This window comes from Pyrgilauda ruficollis, unplaced genomic scaffold (assembly GCF_017590135.1).
Source record: "Pyrgilauda ruficollis isolate IOZ18807 unplaced genomic scaffold, ASM1759013v1 scaffold59, whole genome shotgun sequence".
Taxonomy (NCBI): domain Eukaryota; kingdom Metazoa; phylum Chordata; class Aves; order Passeriformes; family Passeridae; genus Pyrgilauda; species Pyrgilauda ruficollis.
Window position 1 is genome coordinate 2,600,820 of NW_024527599.1, and position 10,596 is coordinate 2,611,415.

Here is a 10,596-nt window from a genome sequence, read left to right on the forward strand (position 1 = left end):
TTCCCAGCCTCCCACTTCCAGGGGATGGAATTACACGGTGTAACTGGAGAGGAGCACCTGCCCTCCCAGCTTCTCCCAAACTCCTCTCCTGAAAGGAGCTGCTTTTGGAGCACAGCCCTGCCTGGCACTGAGCTCACACCCAGCCCAGGCCCTGCTCACAAAAGGGCTTTTCTAATCAAGGTGTTATTTCTGCTCACAATAAGATGAATAAAACCCCAAACCCGAGCTGGTTTTCTGGAGGAGAATGGCTTGTTCAAAGGTTGTCAAGCTAATGAGCAGTAATAATTTTTTAACTTTTAAAGAAAAGGAATTCTGGCATAAGATTTTAAAAATAATACCAGTAAACAATGAAAAAATACACTTGTATCCAAACAGACACCAAACTTGTTTAAACATCACTTACTACACAGTCACAACACATGTATTCTATTTTGCATTGTAATAATATTCATAAATTTTAGATTTTTAAAAAGCTGTTGCATTTAAAATATTGATCTAATCTGATCTCCAGCATATTGGAACCCAAGATGTATTATTTCAGTCTTACTCCAGTAATTGAAACGTTTTGCCTTATCAGATGCTGATATTTACACAGAAATTGCAGCTCTCATTAGTCACACAACCCACTTAATTTTGTATCCTTAGCTGTAAAATCAGTTGCTTAAGATGAACTAACAGAAATCCTGGCAAATACTGAAGAACATCCACATTCCCTCAGAGTTACAGAATGATTTAAGACTTTAAGTAAAAGGCTTTAATTTGTTCCATACATACAAACATGCAGTTAATCTTTTTCGTTTAATATGTGCAATAAAAATGTTTCAACCTTGTTTTTATGACCTTGTTTTTAGTAAAAGGTCGTAAAAGACAATGGTGTAAGACTGCACACAACTTGAGAAATCACTTGATTACAAAACTTAATTAAATATGGAACTGGCACATTCAAAGCTGACAGGAAACAAACAAAGATTATTATAATTTCCATGCTTTACTACACAGCATGGATAATTCAGTGACAGAAAAATCTTCATTAACTGTTTTCAGGTTATTTTTCATGAGTTCTAAACATTAACCCCAGGCTACTTCAGACATACCAGCAGGAAAAACAGAGGAGAGGCAGGAGGTGAAGCAGTTAAAACTGTTCTGTTGGTAATTTATCACTGAAACCAATAAATTACAGTGACACTGAATTTCAACAGAACAGCTAGAAATTGGGAGACTAATAACTGGATCTGTCCCAGAGTAAATCAGATTTTTATTACCAAGAACTGACTTTTCAGTGCCAAAGGGTGGGGTTGTACAGTCTGGCTTCCACAGCCACACATTTGCCAACAGAGTTAAACTTTTTTAGGGTTTTTTTTTGTTGTTGTTGTAGCCTCTGTTGGTACCCAGGTCAGCTTTGTGGGGCTTAAATGTATAAAGAACTTTAGGAGAAGAAAGGAGTTTAAGAGAAATGTGAATGGAAATACACAGCATGAATCTATTCCATGGCTTTGAAATCTTAAATCCTTCAGGTTTAGAGCTGACTGAGGTTTCTAAGATTGATTTGGGCATGGAAGCCCTTTGCATTATGTGGGCATAAAGTCCCAGAGTCCCAGAATGGTTTGGGTTGGAAGGGGCCTTAAAGCCCATCCCATTCCACCCCCTGGCATGGGCAGAGGTGCCACTTCCCAGGTCAGGTGGCTCCATCCAGCCCGGCCTGAACAGAAAACCAAAATCAATTCCTTCTCCATCTTGTGCTGTTTTCCACCCCACACAGGGCAGCTGAGAACACGAAGTGATTTCCCACCTACCTGTGAAGTTGCCATTGTGCTGCTCTTTGCTCATTCTTATGCGTCTCTGGTCACAGTCTGTGCCATTCTCTGCCATTTCATAGATCAGCCACGTGTGGGGACCTGAGAGCAGAAGAAACCCAAAAAGGACAAGGTGTGGCTCTGGTTAGGAGCATTCCACAGTCAAAGGATGCAGTCAAACACCCAGCAGCTCTTCAAACCCAACTCACACTATCCTGCATTACACCATCCAACAGCAGAAAGTGATTCAATCCCCACAGTGACAAAGATTAAAACATTTCCACCTACATAATTCTAAATTTTTCACTCAAATGACAAAACTCCCTCACTTCTAACAGCTGAACAAAAGCTGATTAAACAAACCCCTTCCTTGACCCAGCCCACTGTTTGGGCTCCAGGAGCAGCAGAGCTTCATACAAACCTCACTTCCATCCTGAGACTGGTGCTTCAGGTGTGCTCCTCATCCTGGCACTAAAGCTTTGCAGGTTGTCACTACATCAAAAACCTCCCTGGCTGAAAGATTAGCCCTCAGTGTGGTAACCAAGATACAGAGCTGCATCTCCAGCTTTGCACAGCCTGGTGTCTCTGAAGCACAAAAGGCAAACTCTTCAGAGGACAAGAGCTTTCTGATGGAAGCTTTGCTGGCACTGTCCACACTTTCTGCTGGTTTAGTCTTTCTCTAGAGAGATGAGCCCTAAAACAAAACCCCAAAAGAACAGATGTGGTTTTCCTTATCCAGGAGAGTAAATAATGCAAGAAGTGGGAGCCAGCACAAACCAGAGTGTTGCAAGAGTTGCCTTTTTTTTTCTTTCAAAAAAAAAACCTGAACAGCTGACAATTCTTATGCAATCAAACACAAAGAGAGTAACCAGTCAGACTTCTTGTTTTAAAAACCCTCTCTTGAATCTTAAAACAGTTTTTAGAGTTTTATTTGGAAAAGAGAGTTCCACAAAGCTAAAGCATTTTATTTGCCTTGTATTTCTCCTGTAAGCATACTTGATTTACAGTTTTTGATACGTTGCTTTTGTTGGAAAGAAAACTGGTGCAATATTAAAATGACAGGTTATATAAAACTTTTCAGTGGAAGAAATTGAAGTTCTACAGAAAAAATACTTCCCCATTGATTTATGTTAGGTTTAAGAGCCAAGCAGCAACTCAGGTTTGGTAAACAGGAGTGAGATCACCTCTTGGATTCAGACTGCAATAATTTTGTCAAATTTTTAAATAAAATGTTCAAAGATTTCAGATGCTGTATTTGACATTTCCAGGGTGTCACAAGTCAGTTTTAGACAGGTGTTTTTCTAAACAGGTACAAGCCTTGTGCATTACTTGCAATAGAGATAAAGTAGTTAGCTAGAATCTAGTTATTAAAGGTTTTAGTTAAAATCCAGTAGTCAAAAGCACTGAGGTCTCAGGAAGGAGTCCTTTCTTCAACACCTCCCCCTGACACAAAATGTGCAGAAACAGAAATCTGTCTGGTTAAACAGGGCAGCAGAAAGTCATCTCATGAATGTTACAGCTTTTATTCACTGCAATGTGAACCCCAGAATACCCAAAGCACCTAAAAAATGAACAGAACACCTTTGCAAAAGCTGAAAAATGCCAAGGGCTCCTGAGTCAGCCAAGGACAAGCGGCTGAGCTGCTGCAGTGGGAGCTCTAGAGCATCACTCTGCATCACCTGCAGCCCAGGGACTGCTCAAACCCCAGGAAAATGTGAAGCTCTCCCTCTCCCAGGTGAGTTTAGAGCAGCCTGACACCCTGGAGCTACCCCAGTCCTCAGCTGAGGATAACAGGCCAGTTGCTGTGGCAATAGCAGGATCAAATGTTCAGCCACCCCTTAGTTCCATCAGGACAGGTGGATTGTGTTTTGTTTCTGACTGCACTCAGTTGTGCTTATTTTTGTATATATTTAAATAAGTATTTATGAACACCTACAATGTAAGTTTATATACACACATACCATGTATATACCACACGGATTTACACACACAGAGCTCAAACTGCAGAGGGCAATATTTAAATTACACACCCACACACAGCAAGCCTGATGTTCACAGAAAGCTGCTTAGGAAGCAAAAGCCATCCAGAGCTGTTGAGCACACACAGCAACACTAAAAAAAGTGTTCTGGCTTAGGGAACTTCAGTCACATTTTGTTGACTTAAATATAGCAAAGATTAGGGAAAAAAAATGCCACAAATTTCAGTGGAAGCCACACGTTCCTCATTTTGAAATCTATCTTTTTTCACATGTGCAAATCTAGCCTTCAAAATTAAAGCCTTGATTGGTTTGGTCTCTGCTCTCAGCTTAATTACACTCCAAGGAAGTTCACTTAGTGCAATGCCAACTGCTCTCCATGTTTGATGCTAAAGCCCAGGCTGTGCACAACACTGAATTCCAGTGCAATCCATGGAACTCCTGCATCTCTGGGGGGCTCAGGTGTGTTTTTCCCAAGGCATGACAGCTATTTTTTCAGGAGCTCAACTGCCGGAGCCACTTTTACCCTGCTTGCTTGGAAAGGCACTAATCCAGGATTAGCTTTGCATAACAGCACCTCAAGTACACAAGTCAATGAAGCAGATAAATAATCCCCTTCCACACTTCTGCAGGACAAATACTTGTCAAGAAGGTCTTAAAGTTCAACCATTCTGCAGGAAAGCTCTAAAAATTCCTATTTTAAAACACAGCTGACTTGGAGATGGGATACTTATCACATGGCAGGCCTGAAAGGGCTGCAAACCCCTCTTTTCTCCAGAAAAGAACCTCCCTGGTTTACTTAAGTCTAATTATACCCAAAGCATCTTAGCAAAGGGACTGGAGGATGCACATCCCCTCAGCTCAGCGCCCTTGATCTGCTGTGCTGCTTGGTGCCCATCAGAAGCACTAGTCCTGCACTAATGCCTCCCCACAGGGATGAACTGGAGTGGGAGGCTGACCCAAAATGGAGTTATCCTTCATTAACTCACTCCATATTCTCACGTTCACACCCAATCCATGAGAGCTCACCACAGGAAATTAAATTCCATCTGCTAAACAGAACTTCACTTCTGACAGATGCTGGGAAAGACACAGAGCCCATCTCTAAAAATAAATTTGCCTACTGCATGGAGTACTTAGCAGCAAACATAAAAATAAACTATTTAAAAGAGCGAGGAAAACAACTGTGGCCAGTTTTTGTATCAGGGTGGCTGAGATCATTTGTTAGAGCTGTGCTCACACAAGAACTGCTTTGTAGGGCTGAACAAAGAGCTGACAATACACCATTGAGCTTTAGTGCAACCCAAAACATGAAGTATAAAAAGACAATTATTGCTAGGCAAAAATGCAAATTGGTCAACAAAAAGGGTTTATGGTAACTGTGACTGGCACTTCACAACATAAGTGAGACAAAGCAAAACAAGAGCACGAGAACACAACAAAATTGGGCACTGCAGTATCTGCTCTCTGTAATCAGAGAAAAGGACAAAAGCCTCTTTGGAGCTCAGGGGAGGCTGTGGAAGCACCCAAGTGTTGGGTGCATTTATGCAAAAGGAACCAGTTTTGGACAAGGCAGCTGAGTGTCTGCACTCTCACTTGCAGGAGCAGAATGTGGACTCTTGCTGTGCTAAGGATTTTTGGAGGACTCCTTTCCAGTGTACTGGAACAACAAGGAAGCTGTTTTCATGGTCTCACTGCTCTCCCAGACATTGTTTGAATCACACTTCTTACTGAAAGAGCCCTGACTCTCACCTCCACCAGTTCCTGCTCACACAGCTCCCAGAACCAGAGTTAGAGCTTGAAGAATTTCGTTGTTCCCCCCTGCCACCTCAGCAACACATTTCCAGTTATTTCTTGCATTTAAAGCCAAATGTTCCAATCCTGCTGCTACTTTCTCCTCAACTTTTCTGATATTCCTTTTACTTTTTCTACACCACTGTTCTTCAGTTACAATATGGAGAAAAAAGGATTAAAATCCAGCCTTTCCAGGTGGGTAAAGAATTGCACATCTGTGAGAGGGTTTTTTTTTCAGTCATCAAATGCTCTACAGAGAGAATAAGTTAACAATTCCCTGGCAAAGAAACAGCTTGGAGAGCACTTTCCCTCAAAAGCCAAAGACTGCCTGGCACAGGAGCACATTCAGGTGAAGGATGGGATCAGTTTGGAAGTGAAACATTACCTACCCCTTCCAGCTCCTCAGTTATTCCCTCTCCACCACTTCTCCAGGATCTGAAGGCAGTGGAGGAGCCAACCACGTCCTCAGCTCTGCAGCACTGGAGCCCAAAGCCTCCTCTTGAAAGCTGCTGCCCCTGCAGAGCAAGAGAGCAGCGTGCATGTGGCACTGGAGTGACACTGGAGTGACACTGGAGTGACACAGCCCCTCACCTGGGGGCTCATGACTTTCCTGAAGATGGCAGAAAATAGAAAAAGTAACTGCTTGATTTTTTTTTCCCCAGTCTTTCAGCACTCTTGGGAAGTTTTCAATTAAAATAAATGAGGCCACATCTGAAGGATGTTCCAAATCTCCACAGATTTAGCCATAATGGGGTATTTTGATATGAGTGCATTTATTCCCATACTAAAAATGTTTTCCTAGCTAAAATAGTTTAATTCCTCAAAGGAGAAGTAATTCAGTTAAAGACCACAGGTTTCCATTTTGTGGGTTATGCCTCTGTACACCAGACCTATTTTCCAATTCCTACCCAAATAAATCATCTTAGAATTTAGAGTTAAAATTCCATTTTTAAAAAAAAAAAAAAGCCTTTTAGGAAAGACTGTTGTAACATGAGCTTCAGGGATGCCATGCAATTTCTTTTGAGTCAATGGAAAGTTCTGTCCCTGCCATTAAAGCCACATATATTAAACTCATCTTTTGGTGTATTTTTTTCTGCTGAAACAGGAATTTTAATTACATCCAGCAGTAGAATCAGGTGCTATAATAAAGCAGTAGAGATAAATAGATGAAAAGGTGAGACCCAGGGATAAGAGGACATGCAGAGGAGGCACAGCACAGATGAAAAGGGATGAACACAAGGACCTGACAAAGCCCAGAGTGGCTGAAAGCAGCTCCTGACATAACAAATTCTGCTTTTCACAGGAACAGTCTCTAAGTGCAGCCAATTCAGATTTCACACTTGGCCATCCAGTGAGGACACAGTGCCCAGACAAGGCTCACAGAGGCCAATTCTGAGGCCTGGGAGAAAGAAAAATATTCTTTTAATAAGCTTGAAATACCCTGAACAACTGCCTGCCTCATTAATAACATCTCCTGGCTCCCTCTGGTCCAAGCAGCACCAAACCAGCAAGGTTTAGTGGTTTTGTGTTGGAAGCTGGTACAAAAAGCTCAGTGTTGCAACAGCTTCAAGGTTGTGCCCTTCGTCCTCAGGGAATAGCAAAGTCCATCCAGCTCACACTTGTCCACAAGGAAAAGAAGTTAAAGTTCCAACCTGCAGATAACTCTGTCTCCCATCACAGTACATCAGGAATTAGAGGTTTTGGTTTTGTTTTTTTTTTTAAGAAATAAGGAATCTCCAGCATGCCGTAATGGCAGAGATCACCCCAAAGAGAGCTGTTCATGAGGTGCAGTCAGAGGCAGTTATGACATTCAGAAGGAATTCCAAGACAACAACTTAGAAAAAAAGATTTAAGGCAGAAAGAGTGCAGTTGTTCCAGCCTACTCACCTTCCTCATTGCTACCACCCACTTGAAAGCTACTGAGTCTCCTCCTACCCTTCCCCACAGCAATTACAAACACCAGTGATTTCAGCAGCTCAGCAGGACACGAAATAAAGCTCAGACTAATAAAGAGAGCTCACCTCCCATTGCACAACTGGAAACTGGCTTTTGAAACGCTCACCTGAAAACAGGGGATGAAGCCATCGTTACAACTGCCACTTATCCTATAAGGAATAAAGGAAAGTCTATTCCATGCTGCAGAAATGAAGGATTGGAAGGAGGACTGACATAACAAAGCTTGTTTCAATGGGAAAAATCAATGCATCAAGAAGAGCTGATGTATGTTATCATAAGGTGTTAGGAAGCACGAAAATCCCCCGTCAAACTGAGGTGAAAATACCTCTAAAAGAGCAGAATTCCTAACAGCAAAACAGCACCAAAATCCACCGCCCAAACACAACACAGGTCGTCCAAGGCATGAAAGAGTAACACCACACTTTCTCCACCTCAATCCACATTGTCACCATTAACTAAACCAGGATATCCACTTGTTGGTAAGCACAGAGCAGAGAAAACAAGGGCAGGAGAAAACCCTGAAGGAATGCCACAAGTGCAGTCGGACGGGGATAACCTGGATTCACCAGCACTTTAGAGATAAATAGCTGCTATCAAACACACTTATCACCCCTTCTCTCAGGTCACCTACACGACCTGCCAGGCATCTGAGAGGAAAAACTGGAATAAAACGGGAATCTTGCTGCTTTATTTTGTGCTGTAAACACCACATGACATTGGCTGGAGAAATAAAAACCAGACGAGGTGTTTAACCCCAGCAAGCAGAAATGTCCCCGTGGATTTGGGCCTCACAGCCGCGAGCCGCAGGCAGCCCACAGGGATGCAGGGAGCGCCCAGCCGGGAAAGCAAAGCACATTTCCAGTGGAAAAGCAGACAAAGGCCATCGCTATCTGCCTCTCCGCAGGGAGCAGGACAGATTTCTCCCTGTGTCACCAGGCACCGTCCCTTGGGCCGGAGCAGGGCGAGTCTATCCCACCCTTCCCGGGGCTCTGGAGGAGCAGAGCCGCTCTCCAGCGCGGTGAGGTGGCAGCGGCTCATTTCTCGCCCTCAAGGCCGGCGAGCAGCAGCCTCCCCTCCCGCCCTGCTCCCCCACAGCGTTCCCGGCCGCCCTCCGGCTCCCACACGGCTCGCACAGCACCGGGGGCCGCCCGGCCCGGGGGTCCCCTCACGCCGCCGGCACCTCGGAGCCGGAGGAGCCGTGAGGGGAGCGGGACGGCGCTGAGGGGAGCGATGGGCAGCGCTCAGGGGTCCCGCTGAGGGGCCGGTGACGAGACCCCCGCCCGCAGGGAGAGCCCCGGGCCCGGCCCCGCACTCACCACGCTCCAGCGGCTCCGCTCGGCCCGGCACGACGCGGAACTCGGCCCGGCACAGCACGCCCCGTCCCGCCCCGGGCTCCGTCACTTCCCGAGCGCCGCGGCCCCGTCACCTCCGGGCGGGCGCGGCGGAGCGGCCAGGCGGGAGCGGCAGGTGAGCGGTGAGGGGATGCTCCTCCATGGCCCCCTCGTTCTCCTCCTGAGGGCCGCGGGGTCCCGCACGGTTCGGTCTCCGCTCGGTTTTTGCCCTCCGTGTCCGCTCGGGCTCCAGCGCGGCCGGGCCTGGCGCGGCTGAGGTGCCGCAGCCCGCGGTGGAGCCGGAGGCGGCCCCGCTCCTCAGCTGAATTTGGGGTATTGTCTTAAAACCTCCGGCATTTCACCGTTTCTCTCCCCGTTTTTAGGTGTAATTTTGACATGAGGAAAGGCTGAGAGAATTGGGAGCGTTCAACCTGGAGGAGAGAAGCTCCGGGGTGACCGAATTGTGGCCTTCCAGTAGGTGAAGGGAACTTACAGGAGAGGTGGGGCAAGACTGTTTACAGAGGCCTGGGGTGACAGGACAAGGGGGAATGGATTCACATTGACAGACAGGGGAGTTAGATTGGGTATTAGGAAAATATTTTTCCCTGTGAGGGTGGTGAGACCCTGGCACCAGAGAAGCTGTGGCTGCCCCATCCCTGGAAGTGTCCAAGGCCAGGCTGGACAGGGCTTGGAGCAAGCTGGGATAGTGGAAGGTGTCCCTGGCCATGGCAGAGGGTGGAACAGATGAACTTTAAGGCCCTTTCCAACACAAACCATTCTCTGATTCTGTGATATTTTCCCATTTTATCTTAGCTCTGAGTCAAAGCCCATCTCCAGTGAGATGTTTGCAGTCAGAAAGCTGTGTCTGGGGAGCTGTTCCTTTGTGTTCCTAACAAATGTTCTTTGTGTTCAAATAACCGAGTGAAAACCAGGTGAGAGCACACAAAATGCTCTCAGAAGCTGGGAAACGCTCAAGTAAATCCTGTCTTTCCCCCCTTCCAGAGGCAGTCTCCAAAATCCACCATGATTTCTCTCTTTGAGCCCGAGTTCCTGAAAGTCATCGTCGGAGTGGTGTGTGGCGTGTGCCTGGGCTGGGGCATCCGGGGGAGGCTCCGCAGGAAGCCTGGAGCTGGAACAGTGCCAGAACCTTCCAACAGCCTGGGGGGCGAGGCCGACATCATGGGGGAGTCGGGGGAGCTCAAGCTGGTGCTGATCGTCCGCAACGACCTGAAGATGGGCAAGGGCAAAGTGGCAGCACAGTGCTCCCACGCTGCTGTCTCTGCCTACAAGCAGGTCCACAAAAGGAATCCCGAGCTCCTGAAGCAGTGGGAATATTGTGGACAACCCAAAGTGGTTCTCAAAGCTCCCGATGAAGAGACTCTGGTGCAGCTGCTGGCTGAGGCGAAGCGCCTGGGGCTGACTGTGAGCTTGATACAGGATGCTGGGCGTACTCAGATAGCTCCAGGCTCCAGGACAGTCCTTGGGATCGGACCAGGACCAGCTGATGTCATAGATAAAGTTTCTGGTCACCTTAAGCTCTTCTAAACTGGTACCAAAAAGACCTGGATGTGTTCATGTATGTCAGTACTGAAGGGATAAAAGTTTAAGTTGGGTTTTTTTTTCCATGTCTTCCTTCAGTGTTAATAAAATAAGAAACTTTTGTAAGATTTAATTTGTAAATCATGAGTTTCTCTAGCTTGTGTTCCAAAAGTGGGAAAGAATATTCTAGGCACAATGCAGTTGAGG

The 10,596-nt window shown here is 45.9% G+C and overlaps 2 protein-coding genes across 7 annotated transcripts in view; one reads left to right on the forward strand and one right to left on the reverse strand.

Moving 5' to 3' along the window:
* VMP1 (vacuole membrane protein 1) overlaps window positions 1–8,923 on the reverse strand; it is a 58,749-nt gene extending 49,826 nt beyond the window's left edge. Inside the window, exons 1-4 of one of the 5 annotated variants that reach the window (XM_041482668.1) lie at window positions 8,836–8,890; window positions 7,626–7,668; window positions 5,953–6,078; window positions 1,794–1,895 (exon numbers count right to left, since the gene is read on the reverse strand). In XM_041482668.1, coding sequence (XP_041338602.1) covers window positions 1,794–1,869 — 76 coding nt within the window. In that variant the 5' untranslated portion in view covers window positions 1,870–1,895; window positions 5,953–6,078; window positions 7,626–7,668; window positions 8,836–8,890. Of the gene's footprint in view, window positions 1–1,793; window positions 1,896–2,214; window positions 2,386–5,952; window positions 6,079–7,625; window positions 7,669–8,835 lie in introns of those variants that run through there. The other 4 variants (XM_041482669.1, XM_041482667.1, XM_041482671.1 and 1 more) reach the window with 4 other exon arrangements.
* Window positions 8,901–10,517, forward strand: PTRH2 (peptidyl-tRNA hydrolase 2). Of its 2 annotated transcripts, none has more exons than XM_041482673.1 (3): window positions 8,901–8,986; window positions 9,234–9,350; window positions 9,853–10,517. In XM_041482673.1, exon 3 carries the CDS (start codon window positions 9,874–9,876, stop codon window positions 10,393–10,395), a length of 522 nt encoding a protein of 173 aa, XP_041338607.1. In that variant the 5' UTR covers window positions 8,901–8,986; window positions 9,234–9,350; window positions 9,853–9,873; the 3' UTR covers window positions 10,396–10,517. The 2 variants fall into 2 exon arrangements, with proteins under 2 accessions (XP_041338607.1, XP_041338606.1); XM_041482672.1 differs by having other exon boundaries at window positions 9,234–9,324.
* The last annotated feature ends 79 nt before the right edge of the window (window positions 10,518–10,596 follow it).

Coding starts and splice junctions, on each gene's coding strand:
- PTRH2 (XM_041482673.1), top strand. CDS start 9,874: ATGATTTCTCTCTTTGAGCCCGAGTTCCTGAAAGTCATCGTCGGAGTG.